Here is a 20,715-nt window from a genome sequence, read left to right as displayed (position 1 = left end):
GGAATGCTCCCTGCCTGTGATGCAAGGTGGGCCTGAGAGAATGGATTGGGAGGGTGTGGGTGGGGACAGAGGAAGTGGAGGACAGTGTGGGTGCTGGTAACAGTGTGGTGGAGGCCATCCCAAGTTGAAAAGGAAAAACAACACCGTGCTCACTGTTTCCTTCCCTTCCTCCAGAGTTATTATAGCAGTTCAAGGTCAGGGACCCACTTGACACTAGATCAGGGGTTCTCAACTCCCATTAGAAGCGCCTGGACAGCTTTGAAAGTGCTGTGTGGGGTGTCACCCTCTAAGATACCTATGTAATTGGTGTGGGGTGCAGTCTGGGCGTGGGGTTGTTTCAAGCACCCAGGTTACTTGAATGGTCAGTCCAAACTGAGAACCACAGTGCTGGACACTCCGCAGTGAGACCCCAGGCTTCTTAGCCCAAGGCTTCTCAACAGGTTTTCCCCATGATAGGTTCCAGGTAGGCTGAGGAAGGCCCACGGAGCCCAGGTGGAATTTTTTCTAGCATACACACACATACATATATGTATATATAATGCTTGTGCACAGAATAAAGTTAAAATGAAAGGTAAATGTTGGCATAAAGTAAATTATGTTAAACTAATTCACAAGAGTTTTAAAGGGAAATGGTGTTGTAGGTTAAAGCTGAACAGATCATGGTGCAAAATTGTGCTTTGGAAGGAACACTTGTAACCAGGGAAGTGGTGCAAACTGATGAGAATAGATTTGGGGATTAAGAGCTGCACTGATTAAAATATTGGGGGGATCACAGGATTTTTCATTTTAAAACTGCAAAGCAGGATTAAGTATATTGAGAAGGGAGGATTTTAAACACTCAGTTGGCTCATTGTTGCCCGGGGTTGCAGCAATCTGGCTCTTCCGTGCCCTCCGCCGGCCCGGACCTGCCCCCGCATGCGGAGGTCAGGAGAGCCTGGGAAACCCCAGTCGGCTGTGTTAGAGGGCGGAGCAGGGGCGGGTGGCCGGCGGCAGCAGCAGCCAGCAGTGAACTCCACTCAGCCTAACCCCGCGAGAGGAGGGAGCACCTGGGGCCGGAGGTTCTCAGGCTGGCAGCCACCAGACAGTTCAAGGGTGGAGGCGCATGAAATCACTCGACACGTGCCTGTCCTTTAGAAATACTCCTGCTTCCCTGAAATTCACGCCTTCCAAAACGCTGCCGCCGCCGCCCCGCCATGCTGCTGGGTCATTTGAGGTCCAGTTTGCCGTCTCTTTCATGAAGCCTTTTCTAAATTCCAAAGGGGGTGAGCTCGATCTCAACCACTGCCTCTCTTAAAACACCTAGGATTTGATGAGTCTCGGTTACCTATGTACTTACCTTATTCCTGTTATTGGACTATCGGGGTTAGAGCCCAATCTTATCCAATTAATAAGAAAGGAATTGTTATTAATCGTGTTACTATTGAATGCCCAACCCTGGGCTAGGGGCTTTCATATGTGTCATTCATTCAACAGATAGTTGCTTCTTTCACCCATTTTAAAGACCATGTCAGTTTCCCTCAGGTATTTCTTATCTCATGCTCTCAATTACCCTGGAGTAACTTGTGAAGAGGAAAGTGTGGGTCAGAAAGGTTTGGAAATTGGTACAAATCACCCATTCTGGGTGGTAGAGTCTGGGGGTCTATCGTGAGCACAAGAGGCAAATCATTTGCCCTAAAGAGATTTCATACTGCCCAAGTGCTGTTTTCCTACTGCATTTGTGAAACCAAACAATCCCGAAGAAAAAGAGCTAACTCTCAGCTTAAGTGTCACGGGGTTTCTTAGCTCTGAGTATGTGATCTTTCGTCTCAGCCTCTCCTCCTCCTGTCCCCAGGAGATCTGTGTCCCCAGAAGCACGGCTGATTCCATTAGCACATCGTGGGCACTTAAAGGGCAGTAATCCTATTTTTACAGCCTTTATTTCTTTTATGCTAGTCACCATTTATTATATCTATCTGAAACGTTTAGCAGGAGAAGGCCACCAGTGTTCCATTTCTCAAACTGTCTGCCACCTCAGTTCCTAATAGAGGCAGTGATCAGAGTCCCTGTTGCAGCTGCCTTTGAAATAGCTGAAAGCCTGGCAGCCCTGTTACTTCTCTGCCAGAGGCGATTTCTCTTAGACCCATAGGGTTGATGCCTACTAGTAGAGCAGAATTCGTTTTTCAACGCGTTTTTGACTATAAGCTATTAGACAGTGATGCCTTCCTTACCCTCGGATTATAATCTGAAATGGGAATCCAGGTCTTTTAGGATTAAGGTTTGTCCCGCTGAAATACTCGGTGTGTGCTAAGCCTCTTTTGAGCTCAGTGACCTCATTAGAATTTAGATGTTGCAGCAAGTAAGTGCCAGGAAACAATTGGTAGGCTGGGTTGGAATCATAGACTTTAGAACTGAAGAAGGCTTCAGTGGTCACGTGGACCAGATGAATAAACTGAGGCCAGTGAATGTGAGCGACTTTATCGTTCCATACTTGGGGATGGCAGAATTGAGACCAAAACCAGAGAATACTGACTTTTAGTTCATGCTTCTGCCTCCTATGCCAGTGGTCCTAAAAATGGGACATGTATGAGAATCACCTAGGGGGCTTGTTAAAACACAGATTGCTGTGCCCCTCCCCTGTGTCTGGGCAGGATCCTCAGAATCTGCATTTCTAACAAGCTCCCAGTGATACTGATGCTGCTGGCCCAAGGGCCACACTTTGAAAACCACCATATGACATGATGTTGGGAAGCAAAATAAAGCTTGTAATAACGACATAAAGGACACAGCCTCTCTCTTAAGAACTTATAGTACAAGGGCTTCCCTGGTGGCGCAGTGGTTGAGAGTCCGCCTGCCAATGCAGGGGACACGGGTCCGTGCCCCGGTCCGGGAAGGTCCCACATGCCGCGGAGCGGCTGGGCCCGTGAGCCATGGCTGCTGAGCCTGCATGTCCGGAGCCTGTGCTCCACAGCGGGAGAGGCCACAACAGTGAGAGGCCCACATACCGCAAAAAAAAAAAAAAAAAAAAAAAAAAAAAGAACTTATCGTACAACCTGAAGAAAACATGGTCATGCCAGTTTATAGATGTGCCTTGGTTTAAGGAAATGCAAAATAGAAACTTCAGATGGAAAAGGCAAATTCAAAACTGAAGACTTGCATTCTCCCCCCGCCCACCCCAAACCACTTCTCTGTGCTAGGAAAATTGCAATAGGCAAGACAAAATCTCTGCCCTCATGGAACGTTATGGAAGGTATAGTCTATCGGGGCACTCAGACAATAACCACATGCCTCTTTGTAATATCAGGTGCATTGAAGAAAAAGCAGCAGCCAGGGGCCACTTTGAATAAACCTTGGCAAGAAAGGCCTCTCTGAGCAGGCACCTTCATTTGAGCAGATTCCCAAATTAGAATGAGGTGCCAAGCCTCCTCTTTTCTAGAACTGCTGTCCTGGTGGAGGGAACAGCAAGGCGAATGCTCTGAGGTGGGAGGGTACCTGATGTGCCCTCAGCGAACAGGGAAAGAGCTAGAAGGTGAGATCACAGTGGGAGCCAGGACCTCCTCATATAGAGCCTGGTGAGCCACACGAAGGATTTTGGATTAAATCCTAATTCCAAATACTTAATTTCTCTGATTCATTTTTATACGATTTAATATCATTTTTTCCCCCTCCAGAAAGATGTCTTACAAAAGCCATGCAACTAAAGTATAGGCGATTATAGGTATTTGGGAAATGCTGAAGCTCTCAAGGGATTATGAAAAGTTGGTTATTACTGTGAAGTATTTCTGAGTCTCACCAACCATGGTGATCCCTCTTGTAAATAAAGGGCTTTAAAAGGAAAGAAGGGGGCTTCCCTGGTGGCGCAGTGGTTGAGAGTCCGCCTGCCGATGCAGGGGACATGGGTTCATGCCCCGGTCTGGGAGGATCCCACATGCCGCGGAGCGGCTGGACCCGTGAGCCATGGCTGCTGAGCCTGCGCGTCCAGAGCCTGTGCTCCGCAACGGGAGAGGCCACAACAGTGAGAGGCCCGCGTACCGCAAAAAAAAAAAAAAGGAAAGAAGGAAGATGTGGATTTCGCAGGGAGGAACTGCTCTTAGAGTCAGGGCAGGGGACTCAAGTCCTGATCTTCTGCACATTTCCAACCTCTCTGAGCCTCAGTGTCTTCCTCTGTGAAGTGAGGATGTTGGGCCAGTTTATCCTTCTGGAACCTTCTAACACGCTGGGATTCTGGGTGTGTCTCGTGCTGGTAGGGTTTGGTGTATGGGCGTTTCTTTGTGGCTTGATTGACTTGGGGAGTGAAACATTGGTTGCCGAGGCAGTGGACGGGACTGGAGAGTTGCTGGTGGTGGCCAGCCTGTGGTGTTCCCGACCTCACTCGGCTGGCCAGCTCTTTTGGTATCGGGAGCTGGGGTGCTCGTAAAGGGTGCAAGAAAGAGTTTGGTTTGCGTGAAGTCGTCTGGGAACGAATATGCCTAAAAAATCCAAGTCTCCTGAAAGTAGCCTTGTGAGTTTGTGTTTCCTCCAGGTATGTGCTTCAGCTGGCAATCAGAAACCAGAAGAACTGTGTTTGTTGTTGCTCTGAAAGATGGAAGGAACTTTCCCAGCCATCAGTCACGGGCTTTTTTTTTTTTTTTTTTTTTTGTGGTACGCGGGCCTCTCACTGCTGTGGCCTCTCCCGCTGCGGAGCACAGGCTCCGGACGCGCAGTCCCAGCGGCCACGGCTCACGGGCCCAGCCGCTCCGCGGCACGTGGGATCCTCCCGGACCGGGGCACGAACCCGCGTCCCCTGCATCGGCAGGCGGACTCTCAACCACTGCGCCACCAGGGAAGCCCCAGTCACGGGCTTTTAAATAGTAATAGTTCAAATCCCCTTCGGGTTAAGGGCCTTGAGAAACATCCCGGCCTTGTCCCGAGGCGTTGAAGGCTTGTACAACTTGCCGAGTGGTTTTGTAGGAAACAAGCTCTGTCGCAGGCTCTGTTTGCTGCAGCGCTTGGATTACACTCCTTTCCATTGGAGACCACTGGCGACCCTAAGCAGCCCCAATGAGAAGCCTGTGTTTGCTTTTTGGCCAAATACTTAGGTTTTGTTAGTTTCAACTTTGTTTCTGAAAGAGCCATACAGCTAGTAAGTTATATTATGTGGTATTTCACAATTTGCAGAGTGATCTAACAAATAGTGCAGTTTCTCAGCATGGTGTTGAAGGGCCAACTCTGCAGGCAGAATGCCCAGGCTCCCCTACTTACTGGTTCTGGGACTTCGGGCAAGCTGACTGGACTCCTCTGTGTCTCAGTTTCCTCCTCTGTAAAATGGGGATGATGATAATTAACCCTCCCAAGGCTGGTTGGGGGATGTAGTGAGTTAAAACGTAACTAGTGCATTGTATTTCAACAGATAAGCTGCTATTACTATTGATGCTGATGTTTTTTAGTTGCCCAAACATGGTTTAGAGGTGAGGGAACTGAAGTTAGGTACCTCAGCCATGATGACACAACAACAACGCAGCACACGCAGCCGTGGTATCCCGGCCTCCTCACTGGGTTTCTGCTGGTTCTTCCTCTGCACCATCAGGATGCCATCCAGCTGCTGTCCTGGGGCTCTCAAGGTCATCTTCATCTTCTCTTGGGAGTGGGAGGGAGGGAGGAGGAAGAAGAAGGGGGGTGGTTGGTGGGGGAGAGATCGGGAGCCGCAAAACTCTGAAGCCCAGAAACCTTGGGAACTTTCCAAGTGACAAAAACAGAGAAATTCCAAATATCAATAAGCAGCAGAGGCATCAAAGGATCATGATGTAAATCTTCAGGCTACTCTGCCTTTTAGTTACCCCTCTGTGAAAGGGCCCAGCTGAGTTTTATAAGCAAAGCTAAACATTGCCTATTATAATGAAACTTAAAACAGCATCGATTCCTTTTTTGTGGGACACATCCACAAGATTGCTTTCAAGGCTTAAGGGGATTATGTTTTCAGAAGCGGTTTGAAACAATAGGTACCTTGGTAAAAAGGATGGTGCGAGGTTCTTAACTCGTCCTCCATTTAGAGCAGCGCTTTGCAAACAGTAATGTGCACGGGAATCAGCTGGGAAACTTGTAAAACACAGCTTTGGGGGCAGTGATGGGGGGTGGGGTCTGAGAGCCTCCATTTCTAACAGCTCCTGGTCTGTGGTTCACTCTGTGAGTATCCAAGACTTTTAGGCTATTGAAGTGCTCTCACTTTGGCTGCACTAGAATCTCGACAGACACCCTGCTGTATCCCTGGGCGGTGACGAGTGTCCTTGTCACTGGACCTGGAGTTAGAGGGGTGGATAAAGGTTTTTATACCCCTCCCTCCTCCACTGAATTCTGAGACCTGTCCAGATGAAGAGGTGAACAAGCCAGTAGAACCGCATAAAATATATTGCTGTTGACTCTTGAATGACATTTCTTGTCTTTAGGAGGAAAGGCCACACTTTTTAATTAGGTGTAAAAGCCTACAGAAACAAAGCCAAAGGATGTTCTGAATTTGTTTTGCATCCACTCTTCTATTCCTCTAAGGGGAAATTTCAGCTGATAATTAGCTGAAATAACTACCTCAAAGCGTTTATTAAGAAAGACCTAAATATTTCTTCTGTGGAAAATTTAGGTGTAATTAAAACTCTCATCGCTTAAAATTTGGCGGACAGTAACAAGTCCTGGCTAGGATGTGGACAGATTGGAGCCCTCATGTCGTTGATGGGGATGTAAAACGGTGCAGCAGCTTTAGAAAAGAGTCTAACATTTCCTTAAAGACGTCAACATGGTTACCATATGGTTCAGCAATTCCACTCCTAGGTCTTTACCCACTAGAATTGAAAACAGGTGTCCATGCAAACACTTGTACACAAATGTTTTAGCAGCATTATTTGCAATAACCAAAAAGTAAAACAACCCAAGTGCCCATAACCAATGAATGGATAAACAAAATGTGATATATCCACTCAATGGAAGGAATAACGTACTGGTACGTGCTACAACGTGGATGAACCTTGAAAACAGGCCAAATGAAAGAAGCCAAGCACAAAAGACCACATATTGTATGATTCAATCTTGATGACATGTCCAGAATAGCCAAATCCATAGATACAGAAAGTAGATTAATGATGGCCAAGGGTAGGCATGGGAATGGAGAGTGAATACTAATGGGTACAAGGATTTTTTTAAGCTGATGAAAATGTTCTGGAATTAGATAGTGATGTTGGTTACACAACTTTGTGAATATCCTAAAAACAACTGAATTGTGCATTTTAAAATGGTGAATTTACGTACCATAAAATATATCTCAATAAAAAGATTGAGATCTGCTCATGATGTTTTTTCAGTCTTTGTTTAATTTGTCTTAATAGAATTATATCACAGCATCATGCGTTTGTATTAAATGGTTTATCACAGAGATCCTCAACCTGGGCACTGTTGACATTTTGATATGTTGATATTATTGACATTTTAGACTAGTCAGATAATTGTTTATTGTGGGGCCTGTACATTGTAGGATGTTTAGCAGCATCTCTGGTCTTTACACGTTAGACACCAGGAGAAGCTACCCACCCCCAACCCTGTGAATAATCAAAAATGTCTCTGGATGTTGCCAAATGTCCCCTGGGTGGGGCAAAAATCACCCCCAGTTGAGAACCACTGGTTTATCTTTAGTCTTCCAACTAAAAACTTAGATCCATGAGGGCTTTTTTTTTTAATTCACCATGTGTTTCTCAGTGCTTAGAACAGTGTCTGGCACGTAAATACCCTAGTATAGTAAGTATATGAGTGAATTAATATATTTAGCTATAGCAATTTATAAAAATACACAACTAGAGAAATAGCGAAATTATCCCATGCTTGGGTTAGGCCTAATGCCCTGGAATTACCGTTGTCAAGAACAGTCTCTGTCTGGGGACGAGGGGGGCCTGTTAATCAGCCTACGACTTTGCCTGCCTGCCTCACCCCAGTCTGCAAACTGTCTTGATCTAGAGGTGTGTTGTTTTACCAGCTATCTAGGGCACGGGCCATTAAAGGCCACCAGCCATGCTCTTCATTAGTGGTGTGCTGACCTGGGGCACCATCTGCTCCCTAAGCCTGAGGTCACCCCACAGATGCCCATCTGCAGTCCAGACCAGCACCCACCAGTCACGGGGACTGCTGCCTTGAGGGGACTGCCGTCCTGAGGGGACCGCATTTATCAGTCACTGCAGAGGAAGGGAAGCCTACTCGCTGTCATTTACAAACCCAGGTTCTGTCAGTGACTAATCATGTTTTCCCACCCAACTGAACCCAACTTTCCACTTGAGTATCTTATTAAAAGTTGGCTCTGCTTCTCGTTCACATTCAGAGGCTAAATGCTAATGGCTTGTTGCTGCCAAACCCTGCTTTGGGGATTATCACTTCTATGGAAGGCGCCGGAATGTTAGCTGCTCATGTGTGAGCATTAGACAAGGCTGGTCTCAGATGGCTTTTTTTTTTGGTCATCTGTGACTGTCTACAACTCTCTCTTTCTTGCTTTTCTCTTCCTCCTTTCTTTCCTTCTTTCTCCATTTCTTAAGCAATGATGGTTCTGACCTAATTTCTGCTAACCTGTCTTTTCTGAACACTGAGACAAATCCTTGTATTAAGCAACATGTCTCAGACTCTGTGCCTTGTCTTGTGTTGATGAGGCTCTGATAATTGGTGGTATTTTCTTGGATGTTTACTACATGCTTCACGTTTTGCTAGTGCTTTTACATATACCTCATTGATTCCTCACAGCCCATTTAACAGGTGTGATGATGGTACTGTTAGCACATTTTTGTAAAGAGCTATTTTATTTTAGAAATACATATTGAAATATTTATGAATGAAATGGTATGACATGAGATTTGCTTCAGAATAATGGCAAGGGTGTAGATGAAACAAGGTTGTTTCGCATTCAAGTTAGACATGGTATTGGATACAAAGCATCTCATTGCGTTATTATTTCTCCTTTGTAAAGTGCGTATCTTTTAAGTATATGTGTAGAAAAGTTCAGAGACGAAAAGATATAAATGAGATTTGCCTCAAAATAATCCAGTTGTGGCAGGGGAGGAGGTAGAGTGGATGAGTTTTTAGATAAAGTAAGATCTGTGACTTTGAGTTATCGTTGTTGGTTTTCTCTTTGTTTTCTTTTTGTTTTAGCTGAAAAAAAGGTACTGTTTAATTCTTATCCTCTACTCATAAATAGGTCTTTTGCCTTGGCCAATATTTTAATAAACTTCTTTATGATGTTATTACGCATGGCCTGAATTAAATAAAACATTCATAGGAATAAAGCAACTAAGAAGTAAAAATATCTGGTTGTCACTTTTTTAATACATTTTTAAAAAACTGGATGTTTGTACCTTTTTGACTGCCTTCGTCTAGTTCCCCTTCCCCCAACCCCCTCACCTCTGGTAACCATAAATCTGATCTCTTTTTCTATGAGTTGGCTGGTTGGTTTTTGAAGTATAATTGACCTACAACACTGTTAGTTCCTATGACACAACATAGTGATTTGATATTTCTGTACATTCCAAAATGATCACAGTGATAAGTCTAGTTACCATCTGTCACCATACAAAGATATTACATAGTTATTGACTATATTCCCCACGGTGTACACTTCATACCCCTGACTCATTTATTTTGCCACTGGAAGTTTGTACCTCTTAATCTCCCTCACTTATTTCTTTCCTCCCTCCACCCCCCTCCCCTCTGGCAACCACCTGTATCTATAACTGTTTCTGTTTTGTTATGTTTGTTCATTTGTTTTTTAGATTCCACATATAAGTGAAATCATACAGTATTTGTCTCTGCCTGACTTATTTCACTTAGTGTAATACCCTCTAGGTTCGTCCATGTTGAAGCAAATGGCAAGATTTCATTCTTTTTTATGGCTGAGTAATAGTCCATAATATATATACATACCACATCTTTATCCATTCATCTATTGATGGATAGTTATGATGCTTTCATATCTTGGCTATTGTATATAATGCTGCAGTGAACACTGGGGTGCATATATCTTTTCTAATTAGTGTTTTCATTTTCTTCAGATAAATACCCAGGAGTGGAATTGCTAGGTCATATGGTAGTTCTATTTTTAATTTTCTGAGGAATCTCCATACTGTTTTCCATAGAGTCTGTACCAATTAACATTCCCGTCAAAGGTGTGCCAAGGTTCCTTTCCTTTACATCCTTGCCAGCACTTGTTACTTGTTATCTTTTTGATAATAACCATTCTGACAGGTGTGAAGTGATATCTCTTTGTGGTTTTGATTTCCATTTCCCTGATGAGTGATGTTGAGCATCTTTTCATGTGCATGTTGGCCATCTGTATATCTTCTTTGGAAAAATGTCTATTCAGATCCTCTGCCCATTTTTTAAGTGGTTTTTTTTTTTTTGATGTTGAGTTGTATGAGTTCTTTGGATATTAACCCCTCATCAGATATACTGTTTGCAAATATCTTCCATTCAGTAGATGGCTTTTTATTTTGCTGATAGTTCTCTTTGCTGTGCAAAAGTTTTTTTAGTTTGATTAGGTCCCATGTGTTTATTTTTCCTTTTGTTTCCCTTACGTGAAGAGACATAGCCAAAAGAAACATTGTTAAGATTGGCATCAGAGAGCATACTGCCTGTTTTCTTCTGGAAGTTTTATAGTTTCAGGTCTTACATTTAAGTCTTTAATCCATATTGAGTTGATTTTTGTATATGGTGTGAGAAAGTAGCCTAAATTGATTGTCTTGTGTGTAACTGTCCAGTTTTGCCAACACCATTTGTTGAAGAGACTGTCTTTTCCCCATTGTATATTCTTGCCTCCTTTGTCATAGATTAATTGCCCATATAAGTGTGGGCCTATATGGCTGTCCCCAGTGTCTGTGTCCCCAGGGTGAGCTCCAGCTGCCTCCAGCCTCTCCAGGATCAGCAGGTGGGTCTGACCCAAGCTCCTTTCAAATGACTACTTCTGCCCTGGGTTCCAGAGCATGTGAGATTTTGTGTGAGCCTTTTAAGAGTGGAGTCTCTATTTCCCACAGCCCTCTGGCTCTCCCGAAAGTAAGCCCAGCTGACCTTCAAAGCCAGACATTCTAGGGGCTCATCTTCCTGGTGCAGGGCCACTGGGCCAGGGAACCCAGTGTGGGGCTTGGACCCCTCACTCCTTGGGGAGAAACTTTGCAATTGTAATTATCCTCCTCTTTGTGGGTTACCCACCCAGGGTATGGGTCTTGACTATAGCACATCTCCGCCCCTCCTACCTGTCTCGTTGTGGTTCCTTCTTTATATCTTTGGTTGTAGAAGATCTTTTCTACTAGTCTTCTGATCTTTCATTAATAGTTGCTCTGTAAATAGCTGTAATTTTGGTGCGCCCGTGGAGGGGAGGATCTTTCTACTCTGACATCTTCTCTAATCAAAACAATTTTTAAGACTGAATTTGCCCTTATAAATATTTAATCTGATAATGTGCACAGAAACCTAATAGTTCTTCCTGTGGATGATCACACACAAAATACCTAACACTGGTATCATTCAAGGTCCCAGTAGGAAACAGGTAGCACTCACATAGGATAATTGATGGGTGGTTAAGAAAGGAACTGTTTATACACATGTGGTCAGATTAAACCAGCAAGGCTGGAGACGCAGCCCTGGCTAGTGACAGTGGGAAATATTTCACCACCACTGCTGCCCACACCTGAAGAGGCAAGGAGAGAAATCAGTTACCAAAACCCAGAAAGAGCTGCAGCTGTAGCTTTGGAAGAGCTGGCCCACAGAGCTGTGAACTTCACAGAGGAAGTAGAGGAAGGCAGCCAAGTCATCCATAGAACAGCATGTCATGTTCATCAGAGCACATTTATCAACATGCAGTAGTGGCCTACAGTAATGCTTCATTTTCACATGTGTCTGCAGTTTCAATCCCCTATTATTATAGTGTGCAATCCAGAGGTAATCCAGGAAGCCTCGGAGTAGAAAAAATATAAATATTACAGGCGGAAGAGGGTTAGTAACTCAAAGGGGCACATTGAAGAGCTTCTGGGTTGCTAGCAGGAGATACGAGGAGAGATTTTGGGTCTCTGGCCAAGTTCTGTTTCTTCAGTATCAAAGTAAAAGGGGCACGTTCCATTTGTGAAGTTTTAGCAGGCTATACAGTTACGGTATGTGTACCTTTCTTTATATATGTTAAACTTCAATCAAAACTTCTGTATCTATACATACTTTTATGTTTTGTGTGTGTGTGTGTGTGTGCATGTGCGCATGCGCATGCATGTGAGTGTGCTAATTACTAATCCTGGTACTTTTATCTTTAGCAAAAGATATGGCTGTCCAGATCATTTTGATTGAGTTCTCCCCGGTCATAGGAGATAGCAGAATGAATAGCTTAGAAGCAAACACAAAGATGTTAAGAAAAGAAGATAAATATTAATAAATATTAGAGCTTAATAATGCGGGGCATTTAGATTCATAGCCTTGAAAGCAGAGTTCAATAATTGAGGCTCTTAATGGTGATATCATGTCCTCAAGAGCAATTTAATTATGTAACATATACTGTTATTAAAACTGGGGAGATTTTAGAAACCTTCCACTATGATTGAACAATTCACTGCTTAAAGATGAACTTTACTTATTGTAAAGTTAAGTTACCCCAACAATGCTGAAAACAGAGGTATTCTTGTAGTGCCTTTTAGGGAGGTTCTTCGGGTTAAGCCGTATTTAGTAAGGAATTCCATTTAAACAAGTCACCACGTTCCCAAGTCATTCCAGATGATCAGAGTTTCACTGTAATGTGTAATCACCTACAGAGTGAATTTTGACTGTAAAGAAACATTACACATAAACTGCTGCACAAATGCAGAAATAGTTGGTGTGACCAGAGCCAGGTAAGCTTTAATTTATCATTTTAAAGAATGTTAGAGCCAGAGGGACCATCAGATATTATCTGAGTCAATCCCCACATTTTACTGTGGAGGAAATTTAGGCTCAGAGAGGTTAAACTGACTTCCCAAAGATACATAGCTGACGTATGGCTGATTTGCAACCAGGACTGACCTATCCCCAATTGCTGACCTTCCCACCTTTACTCAGCCTCGTTCTCCAGAGCAGAGGTGCTGGGTCAAGCTGACTTGAGTTTGAATTGGTTTAGCTCTTGGATTTGCTAGTTGAGTGTGACCCTGGGTCACAGGACCCAGTGACAGGTCCTGTCCTATGAAAAAATATTGCCTGGGTATTAATTCAGAGGTACAGACACCAAGGTGCTGCATGGCAAGTATCTTGAGAAGTTAAGTCCCTAAGATAGAACTGAGGGTGGAGGAGAGCTGGGAGGCTCCTCAACCTCCTTCTATAGGAAGGAGGCTGTGAAGAGGGAAGACCTCTGCAGTGGAGACCTTCCTGGGGTTTTTGCCTTCTCAGCCTCTGGGCCTGAGTGCCCAGTGGAACTGTGCTTTCCTTCTGCCTGCAGAAGTGCACTTTACTCCGGGATCTGCGGAGATGATGGGTGCATTTGTGGGCTTTCTCTAATGCTGTTTGCACCTGACTGAGTGTAGACACCTGCCATCTAATGGAGATGGTGTTAGGACTCACCTCAAAAGGCTTTTATGAGAATGACAAGAGATAATGTATTAAAGTGAGCAGTTGGCACACATTAGCCACTTAAAAGTTGTGTACAACTATTGTTATTCAGCTAGAACACAACAGTGGATTTGACCTTGATGCTGTTCAAGAACCTTGACCATTGTTTGACTTGGACAAACTTCCCTTCATAGAGTGTATTACTTAAAATTAATGGCTTTGGTGAAAACACTAGACAGCAGAAAAAAGTTGATGAATTACTTCTTATTTAGGAATCCGATCTAGTTGGGATTCTGGCTATTCTTTCCTAAAGGGACAAGGAATGTAGTTGTGTCTTACTTTTTTTCAAGCTTTGTCTTTACGTTGGAAGACCTAAGATCTAGCTCCTAATCCATTACTTAATAAAAAGTGTCAATGAGCAAATTATCAGACCGCTTTGAGCTTCCATTTCCTCCTCTTTGAAACGAGGTTGATAATAATACCTACTCACAAGATGGTTGTGGAACTTAAGTGAGAGAAAGTGTACACAAAGAAGCAAAAACGTGGTCAGAGATGAACTCTGAAGAGTGGAAATCTTCAGGAGATTATGTTACCTCTTTTCCAGTTTTCATCTTGCTGCTACAAAAGGACACGTGGAATGCCTCAGGGTCATGGTTACGCATGGCGTGGATGTGACAGCCCAAGATACTGCCGGTATGTAGTCTTTTTCTCTTAAGTCAACAGGCCAGCAGGAAAGTAGGTATCACAAAAGTGATACAAATTCATTGTGGAAAATTTACAATCTATACATATAAGCCAAAAGAACAACATAGAGTCTACTCTATTGACCAGGCTCTGACATGGTTTCGTTATTCGTGCCTTTACAGGTGTTTTCATCTTATATGTGGTTAGTCAATTAGAGACTGTATGCTTTTTATCCCCCATTTAAAATTTTTATTTTCTAAGATTACTTGTATGGACCAAGCACCTTTCCCTAATTTTTGTTTTTATGAATCATGGTATGAAGTGCTGAATGGAGTGAATTGTGTAGGCGCTTATTTTGTCAACTAGCTGAGTTGAGCTCTGTGGACAGAAGCCAGGATCCTAATGTGGACCAGCTGCCCATGGTCTGCACCCCTTACTGTGGTTTAGTGTATCTGAATCACCTGAGAACTGGAGGGGAGGAAGGGAGGGAGAGAAAGGGGGAAAGGAGAGGAAACAAAAGAATAAACAGTGCACGCGTGCACACACACACACACAAACACAACCCCACACATATATACCCAAACTCTGTCTTCTGAAATTCAGATTCCATTGTCCGAACGTTTCCAGCCAATTGGTATTTTTTGTAAAGCTCCCAGGTGATTCTAATGTGAAGCCAGTGTTGTTAAATGATGATCCAGGCAAATAGAAGAGGAAGTGTAGGCTTGTCTTTTATGAACCTTGTTATATAGGAAGGAGCCCCTGGGGTCTTCAGCCTGGGATTCTGCCCCTGTTGGCCACACCAAAAGATCAAAGCAGCTACTGATGGCTTTTCATTTCTATATTGTACTTGAAAATCTGTCTTCTAATAGGCTTTTGGTGGTTTTTACTGGAATATAAAATCAGTCTATTTCATAGTCTTGATTTAGGCTTTTCATTAATCTGTAATGGATCACTTTCCCTTCCCCCAAACACTGACACCTCAGAGTAGTCATCTTGGGGGCAGATTAGTCAATCAGGTATTGTGAAAATATAATTATTTCAAAATATGGCTGGAAAACTGGTGTTTTGGTATTGTTTTCATAAAGGCTGTGGCATTAAAAAGAAATAATCTCAGTTATTCTTTGAGAATAGATTCATTTTTTTAGGACAGGCCAAGAGCCACTTGAAGTCAAGTCAGGTAAATGAAGTGTCAACCTGGTAAAACCATTTTTGGTCAAAAATAGTGAGTGATTGGGGCTTCCCTGGTGGTGCAGTGGTTGAGAGTCCGCCTGCCGATGCAGGGGACATGGGTTCGTGCCCCGGTCCGGGAAGATCCCAAACGCCGCGGAGTGGCTGGGCCCGTGAGCCATGGCCGCTGAGCCTGCGCGTCCGGAGCCTGTGCTCCGCAACGGGAGAGGCCACAACAGTGAGAGGCCCGCGTACCGCAAAAAAAAAAAAAAAAAAAAAAAATAGTGAGTGATTGAAGTAACCGAATGATTTTCCTGAGCAGTGCCACAGAAAGCTCCAGAAAAATATTTTGAGAAATGGCAATACCGATAGAAGAAAGAATAGTTTCCCTAAGTGACCACCTTGAAGGAAACACTAATTTATGTTGCTAATTAAAATCATCTTTAATCCCAAGACCCAGTTATTTTGTTTTTAAAGTTTATTGTTACTACTTTTAAAGTTGTACCACATACACTTAGAGCAGTATGAGTGGCTACAGTCGCCTTGATGAAACATATGTCTTCTTAAGTAGATAGGATTTCTTCTCTAAGAAAATCATAATCTAGAAGAATTTTCTTAGAGTGAATATATTTGAGCTGTAATACAGTTTTGTTTAACTGCATTTGATGTTAAAAAATAGATTAGACAGGAATCTGGTTATTTCCATCATAACCAAACATCTCTCCCCCATATTTTTATTAAAGGGAAAAAATGTTTCTTTAATACATGCTCATTGTAGAAAATTTGGGAAATACAGAAAACTACCAAGAAGATAATGAGTGCTTCTACTCCAAGAAGAAAAAAATTTTACTGTTTAGCTATATTTCCTAACAGATTTTTCTGGCACATTTTTACATAGTTGAGATCACATTATTAATAAACTCTAAATCCTGCCTTTAAAAAAAAAAGATTACCATGATCATTTTCTGCACTAAAAGCTTTTAAGAAGCATAGTTTTTTGTGGCCATCTAACACCATGTGGGTAGAGTTTGTATTTACTACCAGAGCCCTCACTCAGTTTCTGAGAGCCTCGGGAATTGGGCAGTGAGACCTGGACATCCCAGTGCAGTTCCCTCTTCCTTGCCAGCTGAGATGACAGTGCCCTCCAAGAAGCTGGAGGGGAGGACTTCCCTGGCGGTCCAGTGGTTAAGACTGCCCTTCCACTGCAGGGAGCATGGGTTCAACCCCTGGTCAGGGAACTAAGATCCCACGTGCTGCAAGGCGTGGCCAAAAAAAAAAAAGAAGCTGGAGGGGACACTGCAGACCCATCCTGGATGCTTCTCTGGGCTGGTCCGTGGGAACTGCCACAGCCCATTTCTTTCAACTCTGATTGAAACTGGTAGAGTCCACAGCACTTTGTAGCCCCAGAACATCGTCCAAACATCCCATGAGTTGGAAATGTCTCAGAGCTGCCGGTCACTTCCCTCTTGCCTGATGTTTTTAACAATGAGGTCAGCACTCTGGTCCTTGGGCTTATTGTTTTACTTTAGTCTGAGTGAGGCACTGACTTCTTGTGATTTCTTGAAAACATGCAAAGAGAACACAGGAACAAAAGAAGGAAGAGCGGCATGGATAAAAGTGCATAGAGAGTCTGCTGTGTTACGTAGAACAACACTTCTCAAACTTTTTTCTGTTACAGTGAACCAGATAAATGTGATGGCCTTTACTGCTCACATCCTTCCTGTCGGCTATATCACCCAGTCCCGTCTCTCCCTCTCAAGAACACGTATCAGAATCCAAGGGAAGGACAAGGACATTAGGCACTGTGCTTTAGTGGTCGTCATTTGCCCAAAACATTTGATGAATGAATGAATTAAATGGCTCCGCTCTCATAGGTGCTGTCTTTTCAGTAAACCTACCTGAAGTGTTGCCATATTATTACTAAGATATAGTCGTCTTCAATGGTCGTCTTCAATCCCAACAGCCACTGAGAACTCGTATGAAAACCTGTTACCATAAATCCAACTGCCCTATAGAGTTTCTGAAAAAAACCTGCTTTCAAAATATCTCATTATACTGACCCTTTTAATTCTTTTTATCCACAAAGTCTACAGGATGATTTTAAACTGGTGATTGCATTTAAGTTCAGAAGCAAAGGGTTTTTAGCATCTCTTTTTTTTTTTTTTTTTTTTTGCGGTACGTGGGCCTCTCACTGTTGTGGTCTCTCCCATTGCAGAGCACAGGCTCCGGACGCGCAGGCTCAGCAGCCATGGTTCACGGGCCTAGCTGCTCTGCGGCATGTGGGATCTTCTCAGACCGGGGCACGAACCCGTGTCCCCTGCATCGGCAGGCGGACTCTCAACCACTGCACCACCAGGGAAGCCCAGCATCTATTTCTTTATCAACTATCCTTCCACATAAAATACTTGGAAGTCCGACCAGAGACTTTTTTTAAAATTTATTTTATTTTATTTTTATTTTTAGCTGCATTGGGTCTTCGTTGCTGTGTGCGAGCTTTCTCTAGTTGTGGAGAGCGGGGGCTACTCTTTGTTGCAGTGCGCGGGCTTCTCATTGCGGCGGCTTCTCCCGTTAAGGAGCACGGGCTCTAGAGCGCGGGCTCAGTAGCTGTGGCACACGGGCTTAGCTGCTCCATGGCATGTGGGATCCTCCCAGACCAGGGCTCGAACCCGTGTCCCCTGCACTGGCAGGCGGATTCTTAACCACTGTGCCGCCAGGGAAGCTCCTGACCAGAGACTTTTCATAAGTGCTTTACAAACCATCTTAGGAGCAGAACAGTGTCAGAAGATAAGGCCTTGGGTATAGTACAGCACATCTCAATAATCGTTTTAGATGGCCTTTGAGGCTTAGCTGAGATAATACGTGTGGGCATCTTAGCGCCCAGCACACAGTGAGTGCTCACTGCCTTTGGCTCCTATTTTATGATGATTATTGCTACTTCATCCACATCACCTTTATTCTCTTTTACACATCAGGCTTTTGCAGAGGTTTCACATCTTAAAAAAAAAAAAAAAAATGTGATCATCGCCAAGCCAAACACTCTCATAGTACAAATGAGAAAAAGAAACTCCAGGGGCTTCCCTGGTGGCGCAGTGGTTGAGAGTCCGCCTGCCGATGCAGGGGACACGGGTTCGTGCCCCGGTCCGGGATGATCCCACATGCTGCGGAGCGGCTGGGCCCGTGAGCCGTGGCCGCTGAGCCTGTGTGTCCGGAGCCTGTGCTCCGCAACGGGAGAGGCCACAGCAGTGAGAGACCTGCGTACTGCAATCAATCAATCAATCAATCAATAAAAAATAAATAAATAAAATGTATTATTTAAAAAAAAAAAAAAAAAAAGAAACTCCAAAACTGGCAGAAGCTCATGACTCATGTTTTTGGTTTGGGGGGGTTCCCCCCATTCCTTATTGCCTGTTTGCCAAAAAACGCCTTAGGCGTATATGTAGCAACCAGCTGGGAAAGTCCACACCTAAAGTCCTAGCTGACTCTGAACAGGGCCTGCGTAATTGTCCAGCACCTCTCCTTGCTTTGTTTCCTCTTGTTCTTCACTGATGTAGGAAGTGGCATTTCTGTCTGTTTCTTTAGAAATTGCTTCTCCCAGATTTCTAGGCTTTTTTTTTTTTTTTTTTTATGGCTGCAGTTAGCGCCTGGGAGGATGAGATTGGATTAAACAGAAGCATTTACAGAAGATTGAAGAAGACCAAAGAATCTTCTGTTTGTTATCAGTGCTCTTCTGAAGCATGAGCTTTCAGACTCCCTTTATTAGCAAGCGTATGCGTTTGACACAGTGTGATCCAGTGGCTTAAACAAGATAGACTTTTCTGTCTCTCAGTTGAAAGTCCCAAATTCGTATGGCAGCTTGGCTCCACACCAAGGGACCCAGACTCCTGTTGGTCCACCATCCAGGGTGTTGCCTTGGTCCTAATGACCCAGGATGGCTCCCCCTGAGTCTGCATTGCAGTCACAGTGGGCCGAAGGGCAAGCCCAGCCCACAGAGTGATCTGTGGCCACACCTGGCTTTAAGGGAAGCTGGGAATTCTGGGCAGCAAATGATCCAATTAAAACTATAGAAGGTTTTGCTGTAGAAGGAGGTGGAAACAGATTGAAGGATGATGTGCAGTTTCTGTCACACTCCCATATCTTAAGTTTTCCCTGATTCCTTTGCACACAAAACTTCTTTTCTCATAGAAGAAGAGAGGCTTAGGAAAGTGAGAACTGAAGTATGGAAATACCATAACACACAGAGGTCTCAGGAGGGGGGCACTTGAGAACCTTACTCTTTTCCAGGGTTTCAGGTGCTGGTTTAGCTTTTGTTTGGATTTCTGGGTGGCCCTCCATTCCATTATGCCCCTAATCCCACTCACATATGACACCATGTGAAGACACAGACGGTAATATTCATCTTAAAATTCAGGCACTTGAGAGAATGGGTCATTTAAAATGTTAATTGCAAATTATAGCCCACTAAGTGTATTTCGTATTTTCATTTGGATTAAAGGCAAACCAAAAAACGATTGTATGATTTATAGTCCTTTATTTGCTGTTCACGCATGTGTATGGGATGTCAGGAGGGCCAGCCATATACAGTAATCAGCATAACCTGGCCATGAAAATATTTCAGGTGATACATCCACACACACAAAAATCTTTTGATTCTATATAAAACAATATGCAAATCTACGTTATGGAGATTAAGGGATAATTCAAAACTCTATTTAATAGTAAGAATGGTTATTAGAAATCTCCTCTATATATGTATGTGTGTTTGTGTAAAACTGACTTTGCTGTACACCAGAAACTAACACAACATTGCAAATCAACTATACTTCAATAAAAAAAGACAAATTTTTTAAAATTATTTTTTATTGAAATATAGTTGATTTACAGTGTTGTGGGGTTTTCTTCTGTTAACTTTTATTTTATACTGGGGTATAGTTGATTAACCATGTTGTGTTAGTTTCAGGTGTACAGCAAAGTGATTCAATTATACTATACATGTATCTATTCTTTTTAATAAATAAAATTTAAAAAAGGAAATACATCTTTTATACCCTGATCTCACCCCTGGAACTATAACTAGGTGAATAGACTTATGCTTCCATGATTAAAAACTTGATGTAAAGATAAGCATTTCTAAGAACAGTGTTGTTTCAATATATTTGAAGTTGTAAATAAGAAACAAATTTATTTATACTTTTATTGTTTATATTCAGCATTCTGAAACTCTGGTTCTTAAATAGATACTTTAAACCTTATCTAGTCGAGTATCATTTAATTCTCTTTTTCTAAATGTCTCCATGTTATAATCTGGAACTCTAATTTCTCAAACTTCAGCCTTTTGGTGCTTGT

General features: G+C 43.2%; 1 protein-coding gene across 2 annotated transcripts in view; it reads left to right on the top strand.

Moving 5' to 3' along the window:
- The window catches only part of RAI14 (retinoic acid induced 14), a gene marked incomplete at both ends in the record, with an annotated part of 116,607 nt that overhangs the window by 70,519 nt on the left and 25,373 nt on the right, over window positions 1–20,715 (top strand). For both annotated transcript variants that reach the window (XM_079703112.1, XM_079703111.1), the window contains one exon: window positions 14,126–14,214. In XM_079703112.1, coding sequence (XP_079559238.1) covers window positions 14,126–14,214 — 89 coding nt within the window. The remainder of the gene's footprint in view (window positions 1–14,125; window positions 14,215–20,715) is intronic.

This window comes from Hyperoodon ampullatus (assembly GCF_949752795.1).
Source record: "Hyperoodon ampullatus genome assembly, chromosome: 4".
Lineage (NCBI taxonomy): Eukaryota > Metazoa > Chordata > Mammalia > Artiodactyla > Ziphiidae > Hyperoodon > Hyperoodon ampullatus.
This window is presented reverse-complemented; position numbering and strand designations above follow the sequence as displayed.